General features: G+C 47.0%; 1 protein-coding gene across 1 annotated transcript in view; it reads right to left on the bottom strand.

Annotated features, from left to right (window-relative positions):
• The window catches only part of RHPN1 (rhophilin Rho GTPase binding protein 1), a 48,517-nt gene extending 27,692 nt beyond the window's left edge, over positions 1 to 20,825 (bottom strand). The window contains exons 1-2 of the mRNA XM_035125643.2: positions 19,996 to 20,825; positions 3,445 to 3,560 (exon numbers count right to left, since the gene is read on the bottom strand). Coding sequence (XP_034981534.1) covers positions 3,445 to 3,560; positions 19,996 to 20,094 — 215 coding nt within the window. The 5' untranslated portion in view covers positions 20,095 to 20,825. The remainder of the gene's footprint in view (positions 1 to 3,444; positions 3,561 to 19,995) is intronic.
• Positions 20,826 to 24,823: the final 3,998 nt, after the last annotated feature.

A 24,823-nucleotide genomic window follows, 5' to 3' on the forward strand; every position in this document is an offset into this window, starting at 1 on the left:
TCTGGTTTGCCAGAAGCGGCTTTGTCATGCTGGCCACATGACCTGGAAGCTATACGCCGGCTCCCTCGGCCAATAATGCGAGATGAGCGCGCAACCCCAGAGTCGGTCACGACTGGACCTAATAGTCAGGGGTCCCTTTACCTTTTTAGCCCTAAAAATAAGGTGTCCTAAAAACGTGAACCTCTGGAGTCAAAGGCCAGGGTAAAGAGGTGCAGCCTCAGCATTCACCAGAAGCTGCGCAACGAAGGTGCCAGGTGCACCTCTCAGGGGAGTTCCATAGCTTAGGGGCCACCACCGAGAAGGCCCCGTCTCTCTGAGATGCCACCACCCGTGTCTCTGAGGGCGGTGGAGCTCCCAAGAGGGGGCCCCCCTCTGCCAATCTCGGCACCCAAGAGGATCTGTAAGGATATTTGGGACCCGAGTCATTTAAGGCTTCAAACACCAATGTGAGCACTTTGAATTGGGCCCGGAAGCAAACCGGCGACCAGCGCGGCTGTTTTAAAACAGGGGTTACACAAGGTCTACTAGAAGGGAACCCCAGCCAGTAATCTGCCTGCTGCATTTTGGAGCAACTCCATTTTCTGAGTCGTCTCCAAGGGCAGCCCCACGTAGAGCGTGTTGCAGTAATCTAACCGGGGGGGGGGAGCACAGAGTACACACGGTCTTTTGCCCATTACACTTCCCCAGGCATTCACGCAGGTCTCAGCTAGCCTGGGCCCCTAAAGACAGAGCAACAAAGTCCTTTTGGATCAGGCCAAAGGACCGTCTCTGTGGCCCGGCATTCCCTCCCCTTGTGATTCCTGGAAACTGTTATTTCCAAGGCACTGCATCTCCAACACTGCAAAAAAACAACAACAGAGGCCTATTTCATCACTCCCTGATGCAGAGGGCCTTGGGGAGGGTCCCTGCCGCAGCTCTGGAGGAGGTTGGGGTCAGCGACCCAGAAGATGCCTTTCAGCTCCCAGGACATCCGGTGTTTTGCTCCCGGTGTGCTCCTCAATTATTTCCTGAAGCTGACGCAGAGCCTCCCGTGCATTCTTCCAAATCTAGCAGGGCGGCAGGGTTAAGCACCCCAGACTCCCACACTCCAGGCAATCTGCTTCGGCTTTCGATTGCTTGCTTGAGAAAAGGAGGGAGCGTGCAAGCGATTTGCCCCTTGGGTGGCAGGCCGGCCTCCTCCGCTGCTGAGCTTGCCTTGCAAGACAAGGTCCTGCTAACCCAGCAAGTTTTATGTTGCCTTGAGGAAGCCAAAGCTAGGAAAGGCAAAAGCCTCTCATTTTATTTATTTTATATTTTAAAAAATACATGTTCCTAGGGGACCTGTCAATATAAAAGCATGTTTTCCAACACCCCCTAAAACTGCTCCTTCTAACCACTGATTCTCCATTTAAACCAGGTGTCCCCAAACTGTGGCCCTCCAGATGTTTTGGCTACAACTCCCATGATCCCTAGCTAACAGGGCCAGTGGTCAGGGATGATGGGAAGTGTAGTCCAAAACATCTGGAGGGCCGAAGTTTGGGGACGCCTGATTTGAACACAGGCACAAAAAAACTTACACGATGAACTGCTGCCCCAAACAGAATCTGTGATGGAAGTTCTTCATAAACACCCATCAGCAATTCAGGGTGAAATATTCCGAATAAACACATTGTCACGCAGTCTTGCATAGCAGACACGTTTTTGTAAGCCAACTCCTAAAAATAATAGTATTTTATTTATACCCCGCCCATCTGGATGGGTTGCCCCAGCCCCTTTGGGCGGCTTCCAACACACATAATAATAATAAAACATCATACATTAATAGTAACAATCAGATCCTATAAGAAAAAGTCACAATAATTATTATCGTGTTTTTAATATTCTGTTGGGAGCTGTCCAGAATGACTGGGGAAACCCAGCCAGATGGGAAGGGTATGCATGTATTTATGAATAAATAAATAAATTAATAAATATTACTTTAAAATAAACAACTTATATAAAATAAATCAATATTCAATAATCTACTAGAATTCAAAGGTAAACAGTATCAGAAATGCAACTTCTTCAGTGATTTTAATCAATGCCCTTTTCTGCACATTTTGTCCCAGTAAACAAATGTTGCATTACTCGTCTGGATAGCAGAATTGCAAAATTCAAAGAAGTGTGGGTTTCAGAGGATGGCTGTGTCTTGGAATCTGAAAGTTAAGTTTGCTTTTAAGTGACAACTACACCGAGTTTCTTCCCCGTCTGTTACCTGACTTGCACTTCTGCAGCTGTTGCAATCTTCCCTCCCCTGCCCCGGCTCACCTGTCAACCCCTGACCTCTCCAAAGGCTGCTGTGGAGGCCAGAACCAGTCTGGGAAGGTGCTGAGTCACCTCTGTGCTCTGTGAATCACATCCTAACCCTGTGACAGCTCACACGATGCTAGTTTGGCCTTCCAAACACAGAATCTGGGCTGAACTTTCTGGGCACGGATCAGAACGTCCTGGAAGGGTTAGGGTGTGTGTGTGACTGGCTGGCTAGAACTCTGAACAGGAAGCAACCCGCGCTGCAACGCTTGGTTGCAGTTGCAGCTTGCAATGTTTAACGGATGCATTTATCAAACGGTTTTTTTCTGGGCGGCCTTTCACCCCTAAAGGAAAGTCACCAGTCAGGAAGTTTCAGGAAGTACTATCTCAAAGCAGGGGTTTGGTTTAAAGGGTTCTATGCAGGAACGAAAACATGTACCCCCCCAAACCCCTGGAACTGCTCTGCACGCTCAGCAATCCCAGAGCTCATGTGCAAGGTGGAGAGCTTAAATGCCTTTTCCACACCAAGTATCCCAGGCAAACCTAGCATGGAAAGAGCTTTTAAGCTCCCTGCCTTGCTTGGGGCAAGACCAGCGCTGGATTTACGTATAAGCTAAACAAGCTATAGCTTACGAACCCACTCTCTTTTTGGGGCCCCCCAAAAATTGAAAGGAAAAGAAGCCCTGGATGTACATTTTCAAAATATAAGAGAAAAAAACAAATAAAATAAAAGCATACAGCAACAGTGTTTTGTGTTGCGTAGGCTCCTATGATGTAAGTCATGGGCCCCGCCTGCTAGCCTGCTCCCTAAAATATGACTGGTTTGCTCCTTTCGATATATAGGGTGCCTCCATTCTGCATGGACTGGTTGCAGGGCAACATGGGCAAAAGGCTTTGGATGCCTATTAGGTCCATAAATGACCATATAGCATATATTCAACACAAAAAACAGTGACAATTTGTTGTTGACAAGTTGCGACTTTCTGCATCGCAGCAAAAGGTGCAGCGAGTCCTTCGGAAGCCCACGCCCCCCCTTTAATTATTATTTATTAAATTTGCATACCACCTTTCATCTTTAGGTCTCAGGGCAGTTCAAAGAGTTAAGTTTCTAGCCCTCATCATCTTGCAGATACACCCGACGATGGAAAAGGAAAAACAACCGGAAGCACAACCAACCTGAAGAGGTTCTCTGCCCCTGCCCGCATCCTCATCTCCTTGTTGATCTGCTGGTTGATTCGCGCCCGGCGGTGCTGCAATTTGCTGCGCTGCGTCTGCACCAACGGATCGCAGCCCTGTTGCAGAAGGTGGAGGAGAAACATTGCTTAGCGCCTTCCATTCCTGGCGTCTCCAGGCAGGAGGAGACAGTGGTGGCGCAGTGGTCAGAGCAGGGTTTCCCAAAGGTGGGTCTTCAGCTGTTTTGGGGCTACAACTCCCATCGTCCCTAGCTAGCAGGGCCAGTGGCCATGGAATGATGGGAATTGTAGTCCGAAGATAGCTGGAGACCCAAGTTTGGGAAACACTGGGTTAGAGTGCTGGGCTAGGACCTGGGAGAGAGAGCAGGGTTCGAATTCCCCACTCAGCCACAAAGCTTGCTGAGCGACCTTGGAACGGCCGGCCCCTGCCTCTCAGCCTAACCTACCTCACAAGGCTGTTGTAAAGGATAAAATTCGGAGCAGGAAAACTGTGGGTTCCACTTTGAGCTCCTTGGAACAAAAGGTAGGATAAAAATGCAATAAATAAGGGGCAGGAATGGATATGTGGGGATAGAGACAGTGGTGCCCCATTTGGGGCATGGGGGTGAACTTGACGTCCTATTGATCCTTTCCTTCTTTGAATCCATGGTCCCCCTGCACAATCACTGCAATTTCACAGACCATTGCTTCAGCGTTCTCATTTTTTGACTCTATTTTAAAATGAATTTGTTTTGCTTTTATAGTCCTCTTGCTGGCTGCTTATTAATTTGTCCTAATGTTAAGTGTGATCTTTAATCTTTCTGGGGCTTTCTACATTGCCCAGAAAACTATTGTCCATGGGCGTCTGATGAATGCAAATGAATAAATAAATGAAGTGTGAAATGAAGCCAAAGCAGACCAAATAACTTTCCGGTGGAGATGGAGACATAGAGAGAGACTTGCTCTGTGTTTGGGGCTCTCCTGGAAAGTCTAAGGCGAAGCAATGTAACAACAACAACAAATTATTTATATTGTGCCCATCTGACTGGGTTGCCCCAACCTCTCTGAGCCTCTTCAACAAACTAAAAACACAGCAAACGTCAGACATTTAAAACTTCCTGATACAGGTGCTGATACTTTGAGCTCCCCCATCCTGTGCTCAGATGTGAAATTAAAACCATATATTCAAAGAAACTTCCCTATATATCCTGGCTAAGTGCCCCGAGTTTCTCGCTGCTCAGAGATTCGGGTTGTGAGTAATTTAACATTTCTATAACCTGGAGAATCTGACCAGAGGTGAAAATGGGCAGAAAATAAATTGGGAGTCCCCAAAGCTCCTCTGTCTTGTGCAACTTTCAAAAATGGGTAAGTAAAATGACTATCTTGAGCATAAGGTTGCAATTCTGTGCAAGGTTCGCCAGCCAGGGAGCCGATTCCCACTGAATCCAGGGGGCTGGTCTTCCAAATAAAGGCTCTGGAATTTGCACATATTGGGAAAGGAAGGGGGGGAGGCAAAGAAGAGACGTGGGCTTGCTTTTAAGCGCCCCCACAAAAAAAGAGGCGATTCAGTTTCTCCAAGGCTTGTGGCAATGTGCAACAAAAGCTCTGCCCACGTCAGAAGGGGGGGGATCTTTTTGTACTGATGCACGATTCCGGTAAAGGACGACACATAGCCCTCGGGATTCCCAGAGGAGCAAAGAAAAGGACCTTTGAGCAGGGGCGGTGAGTCAGAGACCCAGCGACGTGCTAGGCAGACGAGGCCCCACTTTCCTTGCAAGAGCACAAAGGGTCAGCGGCAGCCTTTGCAACACAGCCGAAGGGTGTCGGGGTTCCTTTTGGGCCAGGAACAAACTTGTCCCCCCTCCCATAAAAAAAATAAATGGCTCAGATTGTTTAGCAGCTCTGCAACAAGAGGGTGGGGAATTGAATTCCTTTGGAGAAGGGGTCCCCAAACTTACCTCGCCGAGGGCCGGTGCCACCAGTGCCGATCACGCTGTGGGCTGGAGCGTGCGGGAGCACGGGCCCATGAGCATGCACACAGGCGGTTTCCAGCGCACTTCCAGGTTGTCGGAACACTGGAAATAGCTTGTGCGCATGCGTGTGGGCCTCCTCCGGCCTGGGAGTGCGCCGGAAATGACGCATGCGCATGCGTGCATGCTATTTCCGATGCTCCGGTGACCTGGAAGTGGGCAGCCGTGCTGTGCCGGTGAGAGCGGGTGGCGGCAGCGGGGGTTGCCGGGGGCCGCATAAATGAGCCTCGTGGGCCGCATCCGGCCCGCGGGCCTTAGTTTGGGGAACCCTGCTTTGGAGCCTGGATACTGGGTCAAGCCCGGCTAGTCCAGCATCCTGGGCTCCCAGTGGCCAACCAGATGCCTAAGGCAAACTGTGGAACTCACTGCCACAGAGCCAGGAGTAGCTTTAAAAGAGGATTGAGCAAATTCACAGAGGAAGAGAGGGCTATTGATGGCTACTGGCCAGGATAGCTCTGCTCTGCCTCCACAGCTGAGAGGCAGCAATCAATGCGTCTGGAAACCACAGGAGGAGAGAGTTGGGTCCTGTTTTGGGACTAATAATAAGAATAATAATACCCCACCCATCCGACTGGGTCGCCCCAGCTGCTCTGGGCTGCTTCCAACAATATAAAAACACAGTGAGACATCCCAGAGACCAGGAGGTTTCACATGTAAATATATATAAAATAGGTAAAGAAGCTTAACGCAGAAAGACTCAAGTTACTCTTGAAAGAAGCAACTTTTAGTCCCGGACCGACTCCTGTTTGGTGTGAATTGTAAAATATGGGGTGAATAGAAGATGGATTAACTTTGATCTTTTAAAGCACTTGTTGTTGTTGTTTAGTCGTTTAGTCGTGTCCGACTCTTCGTGACCCCATGGACCATAGCACGCCAGGCACTCCTGTCTTGCACTGCCTCCCGTAGTTTGGTCAAACTCATGTTCGTAGCTTCGAGAACACTGTCCAACCATCTTGTCCTCTGTCGTCCCCTTCTCCTAGTGCCCTCAATCTTTCCCAACATCAGGGTCTTTTCCAAGGATTCTTCTCTTCTCATGAGGTGGCCAAAGTATTGGAGCCTCAGCTTCACGATCTGTCCTTCCAGGGAGCACTCAGGGCTGATTTCCTTAAGAATGGATAGGTTTGATCTTCTAGCAGTCCATGGGACTCTCAAGAGTCTCCTCCAGCACCATAATTCAAAAGCATCAATTCTTCGGCGATCAGCCTTCTTTATGGTCCAGCTCTCACTTCCATACATCACTACTGGGAAAACCATAGCTTTAACTATACGGACCTTTGTCGGCAAGGTGATGTCTCTGCTTTTTAAGATGCTGTCTAGGTTTGTCATTGCTTTTCTCCCAAGAAGCAGGCGTCTTTTAATTTCGTGACTGCTGTCACCATCTGCAGTGATCAAGGAGCCCAAGAAAGTAAAATCTCTCACTGCCTCCATTTCTTCCCCTTCTATTTGCCAGGAGGTGATGGGACCAGTGGCCATGATCTTGGTTTTTTTGATGTTGAGCTTCAGACCATATTTTGCGCTCTCCTCTTTCACCCTCATTAAAAGGTTCTTTAATTCCTCCTCACTTTCTGCCATCAAGGTTGTGTCATCTGCATATCTGAGGTTGTTGATATTTCTTCCGGCAATCTTAATTCCTGCTTGGGATTCATCTAGTCCAGCCTTTCGCATGATGAATTCTGCATATAAGTTAAATAAGCAGGGAGACAATATACAACCTTGTCGTACTCCTTTCCCAATTTTGAACCAATCAGTTGTTCCATATCCAGTTCTAACTGTAGCTTCTTGTCCCACATAGAGATTTCTCAGGAGACAGATGAGGTGATCAGGCACTCCCATTTCTTTAAGAACTTGCCATAGTTTGCTGTGGTCGACACAGTCAAAGGCTTTTGCATAGTCAATGAAGCAGAAGTAGACGTTTTTCTGGAACTCTCTAGCTTTCTCCATAATCCAGCGCATGTTTGCTATTTGGTCTCTGGTTCCTCTGCCCTTTCGAAATCCAGCTTGCACTTCTGGGACTTCTCGGTCCACATACTGCCTAAGCCTGCCTTGTAGAATTTTAAGCATAACCTTGCTAGCGTGTGAAATGAGCGCAATTGTGCGGTAGTTGGAGCATTCTTTGGCACTGCCCTTCTTTGGAATTGGGATGTAGACTGATCTTCTCCAATCCTCTGGCCATTGCTGAGTTTTCCAAACTTGCTGGCATATTGGGTGTAGCACCTTAACAGCATCATCTTTTAAAATTTTAAATAGTTCAGCTGGAATATCATCACTTCCACTGGCTTTGTTATTAGCAGTGCTTTCTAAGGCCCATTTGACTTCACTCTCCAAGATGTCTGGCTCAAGGTCAGCAAACACACTACCTGGGGTGTACGAGACCTCCATATCTTTCTGGTATAATTCCTCTGTGTATTCTTGCCACCTCTTCTTGATGTCTTCTGCTTCTGTTAGGTCCTTACCACTTTTGTCCTTGATTATGGTAATCTTTGTACGAAATGTTCCTTTCATATCTCCAATTTTCTTGAACAGATCTCTGGTTTTCCCCATTCTATTGTTTTCCTCTATTTCTTTGCATTGCTCATTTAAGAAGACCCTCTTATCTCTCCTTGCTGTTTTTTGGAAATCTGCATTCAGTTTCCTGTATCTTTCCCTATCTCCCTTGCATTTTGCTTGCCTCCTCTCCTCCGCTATTCGTAAGGCCTCGTTGGACAGCCATTTTGCCTTCTTGCATTTCCTTTTCCTTGGTATGGTTTTCGTTGCTGCCTCCTGTATAATGTTACGAGCCTCCATCCATAGTTCTTCAGGCACTCTGTCCACCAAATCTAAATCCTTAAACCTGTTCCTCACTTCCACTGTGTATTCATAAGGGATTTGATTCAGATTGTATCTTACTGGCCCAGTGGTTTTTCCTACTTTCTTCAGTTTAAGCTGGAATTTTGCTATAAGAAGCTGATGATCTGAGTTACAGTCAGCTCCAGGTCTTGTTTTTGCTGATTGTATAGAGCTTCTCCATCTTTGGCTGCAGAGAATATAATCAATCTGATTTCGATGCTGCCCATTTGGTGATATCCATGTGTAGAGTCGTCTCTTGTGTTGTTGGAAGAGAGTGTTTGTGATGACCAGCTTGTTCTCTTGACAGAACTCTATTAGCCTTTGCCCTGCTTCATTTTGAACTCCAAGGCCAAACTTGCCAGTTGTTCCTTTTATCTCTTGATTCCCTACTTTAGCATTCCAATCCCCTGTAATGAGAAGAACATCCTTCTTTGGTGTCATTTCTAGAAGGTGTTGTAGGTCTTCATAGAATTGGTCAATTTCACTTTCTTCAGCACCGGTAGTTGGTGCATAAACTTGGATTACTGTGATGTTAAAAGGTCTGCCTTGGATTCGTATCGAGATCATTCTGTCATTTTTGAGATTGCATCCCATTACAGCTTTTGCCACTCTTTTGTTGACTATGAGGGCCACTCCATTTCTTCTACAGGATTCTTGCCCACAGTAGTAGATATGATAGTCACCCGAACTGAATTCACCCATTCCCTTCCATTTTAGTTCACTGATGCCCAGGATGTCGATATAAAGCACTTAATGGATAATAAATAATAACAACAATAACCATGATTTTGTTATTTATACCCTGCGCCAGTCACTCTGGGCAGCTTTCAACGCATATAAAAACACCATAAAACATCAAACATTAAAAACTTCCCAATACAGGGCTGCCTTCAGATGGCTTCTAAAAGTCAGATACAGTAGTTGTTTATTTCCTTGACATCTGAAGGGACGGTGCCACCACCGATAAGGCCCTCTGCCTGGTTCCCTGTCAACGTGGGAAGCAGCAGAAGACCCGCGGCCTTGGACCTCAGTGTCTGGGCTGAGCGATGGGGGTGGAGACGCTCCTTCAGGTCTACTGGGCCGAGGCTGTTCAGAGCTTTAAAGGTCAGCACCAACACTTTGAATCGGGCTCAGAAACATACTGGGAGCCAATGTAGGTCTTTTAGGACTTTGGAATAGCCTGGAACAGCCACTCAGTTTGTGTGCTGCTGCCTTTCTAAATGAGCGCGTACATATCTTTTATTTTCTTTTGTTCCTGTGACTGCTGGAAAACGCTTCACACACACAACAAAACCAACCCCTGGAAATTTACGAGGCCTGGGTGGGTCATTAAGTTACATGAGCGGCACTGAGCAGCGAAATTTATTGCCTCTGAGAGAGGAGGATTAGGAAGGAGAACTATAAAGGAGCAGCAAGACTTCTCCAAGCCCCAATGAAACACGCCACCAAACAGTATTATTGTATCTGGCAGGCTCTGTGCAAGGAGAGAAGGGGGCAAAATCTAGAACTGCTGCAAAGGAGCGGGCAAGCTAAGGGCGAGCTATTGTCCGGCACGAAATCGGAGAGCCCAGCCTTGCGGCAGGACGATGACAGAGCGGCAAAATAGGAAAACGGTTCTGCACAAAAAGTGGCGACAGCTGTTTTATTCCAGGCGCCCCGAAGCGGAGTTCAGTTTCCACTCGTGGACTTTGGACCTCTGACCAATGGAAGGTTCTCAGGAAACGACATGAGCACATGCCTCGGGACAGTCTGGCTCCTGGTCCCATGCAAACATCATGCAATCGCACTCCTCAATTCAGGACCTCAACGGACTTCTTTTAAATGCTATGCTACTTAGCCCTTAAATTGGGAGGGGTGGCTAATACCCCAGAGGACAGGATCACACTTCAAAATGACCTTAACAGATTAGACAACTGGGCCAAAGCAAACAAGATTAATTTTAACAAGGAGAAATGTAAAGTACTACACTTGGGCAAAAAAAAATGAAAGGCACAAACACAGGATGGGTGACACCTGGCTTGAGAGCAGTACATGTGAAAAGGATCTAGGAGTCTTGGTAGACCACAAACTTGACATGAGACAGCAGTGTGATGCAGCAGCTAAAAAAGCCAATGCAATTCTGGGCTGCATCAATAAGAGTATAGCGTCTAGATCAAGGGAAGTAATAGTACGACTGTATTCTGCTCTGGTCAGACCTCACCTGGAGTACTGTGTCCAGTTCTGGGCACCACAGTTCAAGAAGGATACTGACAAGCTGGAACGTGCCCAGAAGAGGGCAACCAAAATGGTCAAAGGCCTGGAAACGATGCCTTATGAGGAACGGCTTAGGGAGCTGGATATGTTTAGCCTGGAGAAGAGACGGTTAAGTGGTGATATGATAGCCATGTTCAAATATATAAAAGGATAATAAAAAAATTCCTTCAGTAGCACCTTTATTTTTTTTATTTTTATTTTTTTATTATTTTACTTCGATCCAGACCAACACGGCTACCTACCTGTATATAAAAGGATGTCATATAGAGGAGGGAGAAAGGTTGTTTTTTCCTGCTCCAGAGAAGCGGACACGGAGCAATGGATTCAAACTACAAGAAAGAAGATTCCACCTAAACATTAGGAAGAACTTCCTGACAGTAAGAGCTGTTCGGCAGTGGACTTTGCTACCAAGGAGTGTGGTGGAGTCTCCTTCTTTGGAGGTCTTTAAGCAGAGGCTTGACAGGCATCTGTCAAGAATGCTTTGATGGTGTTTCCTGCTTGGCAGGGGGTTGGACTGGATGGCCCTTGTGGTCTCTTCCAACTCTATGATTCTATGATTCTATGACTTTATTTGCTCCCATTGTCCCATGTCCATTAACTTCAAATTCCTTTTTATAAAATTCCATGAAATATTATCAAAGGCCTTCTCTGCGTCAATAAACATTAATGCTGCTTGCTCATCATTCCTGGTCTCTAGATATTCTATTACATTTAATATATTTCTCACATTATCTTTCATCTGTTGACCAGGAAGAAAGCCCGCTTGGTCCTCATGGATCACATCTTTCAAAATTCCTTTTACACCTGGCTTCTGGCCGCTTGTGACCAAGGGAAGATGCCTGGGGGCCAGGATGGCACCTGACGTCTCCACCACCTGGGGAATATTTGGACCTGGGCTGTTTTCACACACTAATACCCCGTCCTGTAGAATCCTATCCGTTATATTTTATCAGCACAATTGGAATGAATTTCTGGAACCAAAATGCTTTTTCTGTGCAGCCTGAGCAGCAGCAGTCAGTCTTAAGAAAAAGAGGTTGGAATTGGCCAATAGATATGCGGACTGCCCCTGGATCAAGTGACTTCTCTTCTTTAAGTTCTCTGTGCTCAAGGTTGTCCTCTGAAGTAGCCTGATGTTTCACTGAGAATCAATCACAGTCAGTCCATCTTTTGAAAAATAAGACTTTAGAGCCGTCTTGCCCAAAAATTGCAACTAGACCTTCCGTTTGGCGCCTGTAGCCTTGGTTTAAGGAGCCGTTCGGCTCCTAGCTCATACATCTGAGTCTCGAACGCTGCCTCCGGACTACAGCTCCCATATCCAACGGTTAAGGATGATGGGAGTTGTAGTCCATAACATCTGGAAGGCACCAGGTCGGGTGTGAGGATCGCCTATAGAGCCAGGATTATTCTTAGGCTGCTTGCTAACAGTTAGGAACAGAAGAACGCCATGGCATCAGAAGACCTCTCCCCACGGGGTCACCTAGTCCAACCCCGCTTGCAATGCAGATAAAGCAGCAGATTTTACCCCACAATCTTTTAAAATGTGACCCGCATGAGACACCAATAAGCGATGTCTGTCAAGGACTTTGTAAGAGTAGGTTCTCCCACTTTGGGGTTGGGGTGGTGGAGAAATGGGACATCTGCTCATTGGAGAAGGAAACCTAGCTAGCAAAGGCCAGAATTCTAGAGCAAGGTTACTAGACGTCCCTGTTTCCTGGGGACAGTCCCCAGATTTGGTGGAGTCTCCTTCTTTGGAGGTCTTTAAGCAGAGGCTTGACAGCCATATGTCAAAAAGGCTTTGATGGTGTTTCCTGCTTGGCAGGGGGTTGGACTGGATGGCCCTTGTGGTCTCTTCCAACTCTATGATTCTATGATTCTATGATTTACAAATCAGCCCCCATACAAAAGCCATTGAAGTTGAAAAGTGTCCCCAGATTCATTGAAAAAAATATATGGTAACCTTATCCTAGAGATAAGCGCAATTGCTATTTAGAACTCTGCAAGCAGTTCAGGCTGATATCCTTTCACTTTTTAGCCCTCTCTCTTGATTGCAGTTTCTAAAATAGGTCACAATGCACTTCATTGTACCCAGATTTTTGTGGGTTGTTTTTTTTGCAGACTAAAACAGGATCTGGCCATTAAGGTGAAATTCTCTCAGACCTTTTCAAAGAAGAAGAAAAGCAAAACCAGCCAATTAAGACCATTATGAAATTAGTCTGACGACTGGCTGCAGAAAGCAATGCTACCACATCTGCGGAACTCCCTGCTCAAGGAGACCTGGCAGTTGTCGCTTGGCTTTTTAGGAAGCTTCAAGATGTTATTGCTCCACCGGGGTTTACAGACAATATTTGAGATTATATAGCCCTGGCTGCCAGCATCTTAAAAAGCAGAGACATCACCTTGCCTACAAAGGTCTGTATAGTTAAAGCTATGGTTTTCCCAGTAGTGATGTATGGAAGTGAGAGCTGGACCATAAAGAAGGCTGATCGCCGAAGAATTGATGCTTTTGAATTATGATGCTGGAGGAGACTCTTGAGAGTCCCATGGACTGCAAGAAGATCAAACCTATCCATTCTTAAGGAAATCAGCCCTGAGTGCTCACTGGAGGGACAGATCATGAAGCTGAGGCTCCAATACTTTGGCCACCTCATGAGAAGAGAAGACTCCCTGGAAAGGACCCTGATGTTGGGAAAGATTGAGGGCACAAGGAGAAGGGGACGACAGAGGACGAGATGGTTGGACAGTGTTCTCGAAGCTACGAACATGAGTTTGACCAAACTGCGGGAGGCAGTGGAAGACAGGAGTGCCTGGCGTGCTATGGTCCATGGGATCACGAAGAGTCGGACATGACTAAACGACTAAACAACAACAAGCCCTGGCTGCAGCAAGCTTTCCTGGAGCACCTGATTAGTATGGTGCTAACATGGTGCCTACTGCCTTCTCCTGTGTGGTTAAAGCACCCCTGGGGGGGATTACTTAGGGGGGCACTAAGTGGCAAGGGTTCAAAGCAGGAGCTCTACCAATGAGATGTTCCTTGCTTCTTCATGAGAAATCCAGTAGCAGCAGTGAGTGTCCCATAGGGCTGCCATATTTCAAAAAGAAGAAGACATTTTTGAGCTATTTTTTAATTCGCCAATATCTACATTCTGACATGGGTTGCCGAGATTTCCCCCAGACGTTTTTGCGATTTCCACCCGGACACTGTTTCCGATGACCAGATCCTGGCAATGTCCGGGAAATTGCAGGTGTGTGGCAACCCTAACCACTGGCTCCCACTGGCAGAAGAAGCAGTGCTCGAACTCGCAACCTTCTTCTTCTTCTTCTTCTTCTTGCCAAAGGCTTAATGTGTAAGTCACTGTGTTTGCCACACATTTCGGTCAACGGGTGCAGGAGAGGACTAGGTGCTTGTTCAAGCGCAAGCAAGGTTATTTCCCCAATACCTAACACCCCACAGAAGAAGTGTCACATGGAGGACGGAGCAAGCCTGTTTTCTGCTGCTCTCCAGGGTAGGACCTGAACCTGTGGCTTCAATTCACAAGAAAGGAGACTCCAACTAAACATTAGGAACAACTTTTTGACAGCAAAAGAGCCATTCGACGGGGGAACGGGCTTCCCTTGGGATATTGTGGGCTTTCTTTCAATGGAAGTTTTTAAGCAGAGGTTGGGTGGCCCCCGGATGAGATTCCTGCATTGCAAAGGGGTTGGACTAGATGAACTCTGAGGGTCCCCCTTCCGACCCTACGATTTCTGGACTGCCACAGGTTCCTGATCCCCAGGCTAAATGAACCACAGCTCAGAGCTCACAAAAGTAAAAAGTAAAAAGATTTTGGGAATCAATCTACAATGAGTTAAAAAAAGATGTTAAAATATACATTTCCCAAAAAACCAGAAAGTTTCTTATTGGGATTGATGGGAAATGAAATTTAAAAAAGGAAGATCAAAAACTATTCATGTATGCCACCACTGCAGCCAGAATGGTGTTAGCTCAAAGGTGGAAATCGACAGAAATACCAACAATTGAGGAGTGGAGGGTCAAAATGATGGAGTATTCGGAGTTAGCTAGAATGACAGGAAGGATAAGGGAACAAAAGGACCAGAAGTTCCAAAAAGTTTGTGGAATACCTAAAGGAGTTACTGTAAGACTATGAAGACACTAACAGGATTGACATAAAACCTACAACAGATACACAATGCAGACGTATTTAAAATATGGTAATATAATTAAGGTGATGATAGAGATAAAAATGAAGAAAGCGTGATATATATGATGATAACTTAGAAAACCGATAACGAAAAAGGAGGAAGTTACGTTCGGCAGAACAATAGAATGTATATAGTAAATAGTAACAGAAATGTAAATGATGTACTGATTCTGTTATGTATTATTTATCTTTGTTTATATATTGTAATTTTGTGTTTATTAAAATAATAAAAATTAAAAAAAACCACAGAGCTCGCAAATGGACCGATGAGAGGAGAAGCACAGTCTGTGTCTGTTCCCAACCTGCAAAAACAAGAGCTAGCTTGTGGCAGGCATAGAGCCAAGCCTGGGAGATCGTGCAGAGGAAACAGATGTATTAAGGCCTCGGTGACAAAACAGTGTTATCCAGCCAGGGAGATAACGGTAATGGGCCCTATTGCAAGTTCCCCACTCCACTTGTTGGAGTCTCCATAGCAACCCTATCTGAACCACAATGCATGCAATCTGGCCGGCTGCTCCTCCAGCCACCGCTGCTTTCGAAGCCTCGGTATATGTGCAGCATGCAAGGATCCTATCTCCCACTGCAGCTTTTGAAATGAGAAATGCCCTCTAATAGATCTCTCTCTCTCTCTGAAGGACTGGAAGCTTTCCCTATATTTGCACGCACAATGCAAATAATAATAATAATAATAATAATGTTTTTATTATTTAACCCCCGTCCATCTGGCTGGGTTTCCCCTGCCACTCTGAGCAGCTCACAGCACATACTAAAAGGTCAAAGATTAGAAAGTTCCCAACACAGGGCAGCCTTCAGATGTCTTCTAAAAGCCAGGTAAGTTGTTTCTTTCGAACCGAGGGGTCTTCAGACTTTTTAATATCCGACCGCCCAGTCTGCAACAACGGGGTTCGGCTTTAGATTCGCACGCGCAAAACGAAACGAGGACAGACGACAACAGCTTTTCTGTTATGCAAGACGCAGTCGACTTGTGAATCTTCAACTCCTTCGAGAGAGTTCAATGATTTGTTTCGAAAGGCATCATTTCCTGCAATGCGGGGGGCTGGGGGTGGATTAGATTACCCTTGGGGGTCCCTTTCAACTCTGCAGTTCTATGATTCTATTGATTTTTTTTCCACCTAGCACAGGAAAAGGCTTCGGGATTCATACTTCACTAAGCCTGGGTACTTTCCCTGAATTTTCTTCAAACCCCACAATACTGACAGCCGGTATGGCACAGCAGCTAAGAGTGTCAGAATAGGACCTGGGGGGACCAGGCTTCAAATCCCACAGTCAGTCATGAAACTCACTGGGTGGCCTCGGGTCACTCGCTGCCTCGCAGGCTAACCTACCTCATAGGGTTATTCGAGCCAGGAGCTCCTTGGAGAAAAAGACGGGATATAATTCAGTAAATCAAACTGACTTAAGGACAGGAAACCCCCCTCTGCCCTTTCATCAAACACCTGATGCTCCTTGGGCACTAGATTCCAATTCAATGACTGCCTAGATGCAGATCTCATGGGAAGGCGAGTCAAAACAGTGCAAGCCTGCATGCGTGATCTCAGCATGTGTGTGGCAGTTGCAAAGCCTTTGAGGAATCCTGGGACGCAGGTGGCACTGTGGGTTAAATCACAGAGCCTAGGGCTTGCCAATCAGAAGGTTGGCGGTTTGAATCCCTGCGACGGGGTGAGCTCCTGTTGCTCAGTCCCAGGTCCTGCCCACCTAGCAGTTTGAAAGCACATCAAAGTGCAAGTAGATAAATAGGTACCACTCCGGCGGGAAGGTAAACAGCGTTTCCGTGTGTTGCTCTGGTTCGCCAGAAGCGGCTTTGTCATGCTGGCCACATGACCCAGAAGCTGTACACCGGCTCCCTCGGCCAATAGAGCGAGATAAGCGCCGCAACCCCAGAGTCGGTCACGACTGGACCTAATGGTCAGGGGTCCCTTTACCTTTGACGTATCCTATCAGTCCTCGTCCCCAATCATAGTAATGCAGCCACCCACAATAATCTCTTGCCTCTCTCTCCCCTGTCAGTTCAATGGGTCTTTGCGACCTGCTCTTTCTCCTACTCCCCTTTCTCCCTTGCATTATTATTCTCCGAAACAGCAACTGCGCCCGATATCAACCGGAAAACAAAACGCACAAGTGAATAATCTGATTCCCCACGAGCCCTCTGTGGGTTTTTTAAATGAAAAGGGCCCAAGAGCCTTGCAAGTCCAGGCAGGTTCGTGGATTCAACCGACACCGTTTGCTGCTAAGACAGGAAATATTAAAGCACCCGGATGGGTTGCCGAGGGCTGCGTGAACTTGTGTGTGCTTTTCTCCTTTTCATTTCTGCTTGAGTCAACAGCGAACAAGTTTTAAAAAAAAGATAAAAAAAAATCTAACGTAAACCAGTTGGGAGACAACATCAGCCGCCGCCACTAAACCAACAGGTTGGTGACTTAGAGAAATGTTAGCTCTGAAAATTGTCTTAAGTTACTTGTGTTTTCATAATTGCCAGTAGCTGGAGAAACTCTGAATTTGGAACACACCCAAAATCCCACCAGAGGCATGTTACATATACTAAAAAGTTATTCCAGTTTGGAGCATTTCCTTTAAATTTTGTCCACCTGCTGTTAAGAAAGTTGGCAATATAAACAGTAAACACACATGTAGTTGATACAGGAATAATGGAAGCTGACTTTTTTTTGGGGTCCATCTAGCACAATATAGTCAGTCATACCTTAGAAGTCGAACGCCTTGTGAGTTGAACGTTTTGGCTCTCGGGTGTTGCAAAGCCGGGAGTGTTCCGGTTTGCAAACGTTCTTTGGAACCCGAACGTCCGACAGGGCTTTTGCGGCTTCCGATTGGCTGCAGGAGCTTCCTGGAGCCGATCGGAAGCCACGCCTTGGTTTCCAAACGTTTTGGAAGTCAAACAGACTTCCGGAACAGATTCCGTTCGACTTTTGGTGTACGGCTGTACTGTGGATTGGAAGCAGTTCTCCAGAAATGCTAGAAAATTGAGATTCCGATGAAAACCTGCCAGTCGGTGCGGGCAACCCTGCGCAAGATGGACCAATGGTTTGACTTGGAAAAGAGGCAGCTTCCGGTGTTCCTAATTATTACCCCTCTGTAATCTTGCTGCGCAGGATCGTGCTGCTAAAAACGCCTCACACAATTCAAAAACCTGCTTTAAGATGACTCAACTCACGGTTTCCAGCTGTCTTTGGACTACAGCTCCCATCATCCCTAACTAGCAGGAGCAGTGGTCAGGAATGATGGGAACTGTAGTCCAAAACCACCTTTTGGGAAAGCCTGGCTTAAGTGAACCGCTAAAAATGAGGCAAGCATGCTTGTGTACGATCATCGTGGAACCAGGGATGACTGCAGCTCCCTGTCCAAGCGCACCAAACACAGGCTTGCCTCTGCGTCTTGCGCAATGCACCCCCAACATGCTAACAAAGAGTTTGCAGAGAGGTACAGCCGGACAGGGAAGAGGAGGAAAGCATCACTACAGGGAAAGGAAGGTGGCAGAAGCCAGGAAAGAGAGAATACAGGCCTCAGAAACGAATCTGACGCAGCGGTCTTGCAAACGTGGCCACAGAAAGTGATTTTTCCCATGCATGTATGTCAGCAAATGTAAGAAGAAGTATGCATGCCAAAAACCAGACGGAGAAAGCAAAATAGGCACCCTCGGAATTTCCAAAAGCTGTTTGGAAGCCAAGCATTAAGCAATGTGTTTACAAGTGGAACCGTGGAATGAGAGAAGAGGACAGCCTCCGTGGCCTTTCCCACCAGGCTTCAGCCCACACGGGCCTCCCGTGCTGCAGTTTTGAAGGCATTTGCTTCGCCAAACCAGAAACTTCCTCTCGGATAGCCCGGCCACAGCCATGCTCACCTCGCTCTTTTTTTTGGCCGGGGCTCGTTTATTAACAGACACGAATTGCTGCCAAAAACACAGCCGTCACCCAGCCTGAGGAAAGAAACTCTAGCACAAAACATTAGCCTAAGCCGGTTGGAGAGGGATCAGAGGGCGGCAGAGAGACAGAAAGAGAGAGAGAAGGAGAAGAACTGTGGGTTTCACTTTAAAGCATGACTAATTTGGAGCTGGAGCTGGCTTGAAGCAGGAGAAGCTGCCTACGAGCAAGTCAAACCCTGGGTTCATTGAATTCAGTGTTGTCTACACTGATGGGCAGCTGAGTAGGGTTACAGGCAGGTGGCAGTCCCAGATCTGGCTGCGATGCCAGGGAGCGGACCTGGGAGAGTCTGAATGCTTAGCAGAGCCATTGCCACGGAGCTGTACCTTTCCCGTACAGGTGGGCTTCGGTCACATCTTCATTTCTGCAAAGTGGATTTTGCAGAGCTCACTCCCCCCTTCTTTCACCTCCTGGGGACTTGAACCTCCTGGCTCCCGGTCCCACTTCTCTCCAAGCCATCTCCTCGCATCCTGTGCTTTATCCAACGTAAAGTAGGTTGCAAAACGCATTGAGCAAGGTCTGTGTTAAACAACTATTTGACTTTTAGAAGACATCTGAAGGAAGCCCTGTTCAGGGAAGTTTTTAATGGTTGACATGACCCTGTGTTTTTAATGTTTTTTGGTGGGAGCCGCCCAGAGTGGCTGGGGCAACCCAGTCAGATGGGCAGCATATAAATAATAAAATTATTATTATTCTATCCCAGGTACAATTTTTAAACGGATTTAGCATTATTATTAATCGCATATCTAACCAAAAAGCAAACTCAACTTACGATATGACACAAAAATTAAAATCAATATGAAACTAAAACTGAACAGAAGATACCGTAAAAACATTCGGAAACATAGAAGGAGGTCTGCTAAATCCCACCTACTAAAAGAGGCCGCAATATCTAAAACTCTTCCAGTTAAAGGCCAAGAGGCTGAAAAGAAATGCTTTTGACTGGTGCCTAAAAGTAGCCAGGGACGACGCCAGGCATGCCTCCCTAGGGAGAGCATTCCAGAAGCAGGGAGCCACCACCGAAAAGGCCCCGTTCCCACGTTCCACACCTCCCTCAGCAAAGGCGCATAGAGAAGGACCTCATTTGTGCAAAGCCCTGGAATTTCATAGGAAGCACCAGCAACATTATGTGAGAAGCGATGGTGGATCTTGAACGGCACATCAGATAATCAAAGGTACCCAATACAAGTTGGAAATGAGAATACCCGGCTCTGCCACCCACTCCCAGGCAGGTCAGTGGCAATGCCAGCCCGTCACACCCTTCCCCTCACCGCAGCCTGGCACCGCGACTCACCTTCCGCACGCTGCCCCCGTCGCAGGGTAGCAGCAGGAGGGGGAGCCCTCCGTCGGCATCCGCTTCCCCTCCGGAGGGGCTCTCTTCTTCTGGGATCATAACGGCCGGCTGGTGGGCATCTGTTGGGCAGCCACAGGAGTGCCAGGGCTCTGGGTTGTGACTGTGGCCCTGACCGAAGGCACATACAAAGCTCGCCGGCTCAGGATGCTGTGAGGTCTTCTGCAGCCCTGGACCGCTTGGGCATCTCCCCGCAGCGCCTTAGCTTCCCAGGGTGGGATCCTGAGGGCTCCTCGCTGGGAGAGACACACGGCAGCTCCGTTCAGGTGCTTCTAAGCACCTGCTTGCCTTTTCAGGAGTGCCCACCTGTCGGATCCAGATTCTTTCTCAGACTCTACGCGGGGGGGGGGGGAGATCTACCTTGAGCTGCTTTCTATGCAAAATTTACCTGCGGGATCCTGCATGGCTCCTCAACGCCTGTCTGAAAGGGGGTGTCTTCTCTAGTCTTGCAACCCCACCCTGTGCCCTAGGACACACCCCTTTGAGCCCCCACCTGTATAGCCTGGGAGTCTCCAAAAAACCTGCTTCCGGATCTCTACCTGGGGGGGGTCCAAATCTCTTAAAAGGAGGCTGGGGGGTGTGTTTTTTTGGGTGGTGCCACTATCTACCCTTCCCTCCCTCTTGCACCCAGATGCTCCCCCTGAGAACCTGGTGGGGAGATGTCCCTGGTCCCCCTTTCCTTAGCCCCCCAAACCTCTTTGCTGTTCTGGGAAAAATAAAAATAAGCAGAGGGGAGGACGAGTCTGCTGCTCCTGCCGCCGCCGCCGCCGCCACTTTGGGATCCCCAAAGACAATAATCACATTCAGGCTTTGCAACTCAGACCAGCGGCGGAGAGAAAGGGAGGATCCCCCGGCCAATAGGGAAGCGCCGGGTCCTGGAAGGGCAGCGCGCTTAGCCACTAGGAAGTGGGAGTCCGGGAAAAGTGGGCGGGGATTCCCTTCCGGCACCGCCCACCACTCAACTTTTCTCTCTCTCTCCCCCCCCCCCTTTGCTGAATGATTGAAGGGAAAGGCGGGGAGGAGCCGAGCGAGGCGGTCGCCCGTAGCAACCGTGGGAATTAGAACGCGGGTGACGTCACGGAGGGAGGCGGCGCCCCGCGGGGGAGGGAAAAAAAGAGTTTTGCAAAAACTTCTCTACATCTTCTGCGGGGCGAAGGCGGGGGTCATTCGGGGTGTCCTGCGCGACCCTAGCTCACAAGCGAAGTTTTCAAATCCCAAACTGAAGAGTTCTTTAAAAAAAAATGTAAATAACGTCTTGCAAATTTACACAAGGGAATTTTTTAATCGCAGATTGAAGAGTTTTAAAAATTATTTTTAAATATATATGTGTGTGTGTGTGTGTGTGTGTGTGTGTGTGTGTTTATCTCCCTCCCTCCCTCTCTCTCTCTCTCTCTCTCTCTCTCTTGCAAATCTAGTCGAATGAGATTTTTAAACGCGAGAATGAAGAGCCCTCAAAACTTTCTTCTTCAAATAATCTCTTGCGAATTTATATGCGTGGAGAGTTTTAAATTCCGGAATTGCAAACAATCGCTTGTAAATTTACACGCGTGGAGCTTTTAAATCCTATACACTCGAGAGATCTTTTTAAATGCAAATAATCTCTTGCAATTTTACGCGCGTGAAGCTTTCAAATACAGAATTGGAGAGGGTTTTTTTTTAAAAAAAAATGTAAATAATCCCTTGCTAATTTAACCCAGAATGCAATGACCTCTTGCAAAACTTAATCCATACCAGATTGAGGCTAAAACTATCAAGAGCCGTATCCCCTGCTGTGCTTCCCCGCTCCTGTCTTTATGCAACAGTTGTGGCTACTGAAAGCTCCTCTCTTGAGCATCAACCGCAGCCGCATGCTTAGTTGCTCCAGAGTAGACCTCAACGGAGCGCGCTTCCCAATAAGACGTGCCTACTGCCTAGGATCAAGTCTGGATTGGGCGCGGGACGCGAGCTGCTTGCAACATCGTGCCCGGGGGCGCTCGTTGGAAAGTGCAAAAACCAGGGGAGTTAAAGAGGCGGTAGTTCAACAGGTAGTGCCCAGCCAGGTGTCTTTGCACCTGTTGAATTTCTGCCTGGCAAATTGGCAGTCACAACCATTAAAAAGACATAAACGCCACATGGGAGCTGGGTTTGCTTATTGTTGCTTGTACTAGTAATATTGGTACAGTACATCCAGATTAAAGCTGTTTATAAGAGACCCACTTATTTATAAGAGACCCACTTGCTGTTACTGGGGGGGTTGGGTTTTTTCCCCACATCTCTATTTTTATATCTTATTATGACTCAATGTGGAAATTGCTACAATTTGGTTGTGTACTTTTGTGTGCTGTTTGACTATTATTGTTAGATTTGTAATTACTGTATGTATTTTTTCATGTTGAAAGTCGCCTTGGCCATACAGTAGTTTTAACTATCTAAAGGCAGCATACAAATAAAATGATGTACTGTAATTTTATGTAAATTAACACATGTTCAAAGCCGGTTGAAACATGCAGAGCAAGAAGCGTCTGGCCTGCAAAGAAAGAGCCCCCCCCCCCAGGGTTTGGGTTCTGCCTGTAGAAAAGGAAGTCCTGTGTTTTTAAGAGAAAGATAGTTGTAGCAAATAACAAAAGACAGTGGCCATAGCTACACTGTTCATTTAAAACACATGGCTTCCCCCCCCCCAGAATCATGGGAACTGTAGTTTGCTAAGGTTGCTGGGAATTGTAGCCCAGTTGTGGGCAAACTACAGTTCCCAGGAGTTTTGCGGCTGGAAGAAGCAAGGAAGTCTGCTTGGGGGAGAGTAAAGGTTTGTGTTTGTTTTGTTCTTATTTCTATTACGTATTTTGTGTTTTTTATATTGTGATTTTGTGTTGTGGATGAAGGGTGGTGGTATACAAATTTAATAAACAAACAAATAATTCAGACAGGTCCTTATTGTGCTCCTAATGCATGCAAGTTTTTTGCAGTGTCTACAAGATGCCATCACCCTGTTGTTGTTGTTGTTTAGTCGTTTAGTCGTGTCCGACTCTTCGTGACCCCATGGACCAGAGCACGCCAGGCACTCCTGTCTTCCACTGCCTCCCGCAGTTTGGTCAAACTCATGTTCGTAGCTTCGAGAACACTGTCCAACCATCTTGTCCTCTGTCGTCCCCTTCTCCTAGTGCCCTCAATCTTTCCCAACATCAGGGTCTTTTCCAAGGATTCTTCTCTTCTCATGAGGTGGCCAAAGTATTGGAGCCTCAGCTTCACGATCTGTCCTTCCAGGGAGCACTCAGGGCTGATTTCCTTAAGAATGGATAGGTTTGATCTTCTTGCAGTCCATGGGACTCTCAAGAGTCTCCTCCAGCACCATAATTCAAAAGCATCAATTCTTCGGCGATCAGCCTTCTTTATGGTCCAGCTCTCACTTCCATACATCACTACTGGGAAAACCATAGCTTTAACTATACGGACCTTTGTAGACAAGGTGATGTCTCTGCTTTTTAAGATGCTGGCAGCCAGGGCTATATAATCTCAAATATTATCTGCAAACCCCGGTGGAGCAATAACATCTTGAAGCTTCCTAAAAAGCCAAGCGACAGCTGCCAGGTCTCCTTGAGCAGGGAGTTCCGCAGATGTGGTAGCACTGCTTTCTGCAGCCAGCCATCAAGGTGATGTCTCTGCTTTTTAAGATGCTGTCTAGGTTTGTCATTGCTTTTCTCCCAAGAAGCAGGCGTCTTTTAATTTCGTGACTGCTGTCACCATCTGCAGTGATCAAGGAGCCCAAGAAAGTAAAATCTCTCACTGCCTCCATTTCTTCCCCTTCTATTTGCCAGGAGGTGATGGGACCAGTGGCCATGATCTTGGTTTTTTTGATGTTGAGCTTCAGACCATATTTTGCGCTCTCCTCTTTCACCCTCATTAAAAGGTTCTTTAATTCCTCCTCGCTTTCTGCCATCAAGGTTGTGTCATCTGCATATCTGAGGTTGTTGATATTTCTTCCAGCAATCTTAATTCCGGCTTGGGATTCATCTAGTCCAGCCTTTCGCATGATGAATTCTGCATATAAGTTAAATAAGCAGGGAGACAATATACAACCTTGTCGTACTCCTTTCCCAATTTTGAACCAATCAGTTGTTCCATATCCAGTTCTAACTGTAGCTTCTTGTCCCACATAGAGATTTCTCAGGAGACAGATGAGGTGATCAGGCACTCCCATTTCTTTAAGAACTTGCCATAGTTTGCTGTGGTCGACACAGTCAAAGGCTTTTGCATAGTCAATGAAGCAGAAGTAGACGTTTTTCTGGAACTCTCTAGCTTTCTCCATAATCCAGCGCATGTTTGCTATTTGGTCTCTGGTTCCTCTGCCCCTTCGAAATCCAGCTTGCACTTCTGGGAGTTCTCGGTCCACATACTGCCTAAGCCTGCCTTGTAGAATTTTAAGCATAACCTTGCTAGCGTGTGAAATGAGCGCAATTGTGCGGTAGTTGGAGCATTCTTTGGCACTGCCCTTCTTTGGAATCGGGATGTAGACTGATCTTCTCCAATCCTCTGGCCATTGCTGAGTTTTCCAAACTTGCTGGCATATTGGGTGTAGCACCTTAACAGCATCATCTTTTAACATTTTAAACAGTTCAGCTGGAATATCATCACTTCCACTGGCCTTGTTATTAGCAATGCTTTCTAAGGCCCATTTGACTTCACTCTCCAAGATGTCTGGCTCAAGGCCAGCAACCACACTACCTGAGGTGTACGAGACCTCCATATCTTTCTGGTATAATTCCTCTGTGTATTCTTGCCACCTCTTCTTGATGTC

This window comes from Zootoca vivipara, chromosome 8 (assembly GCF_963506605.1).
Source record: "Zootoca vivipara chromosome 8, rZooViv1.1, whole genome shotgun sequence".
NCBI classification, from domain to species: domain Eukaryota; kingdom Metazoa; phylum Chordata; class Lepidosauria; order Squamata; family Lacertidae; genus Zootoca; species Zootoca vivipara.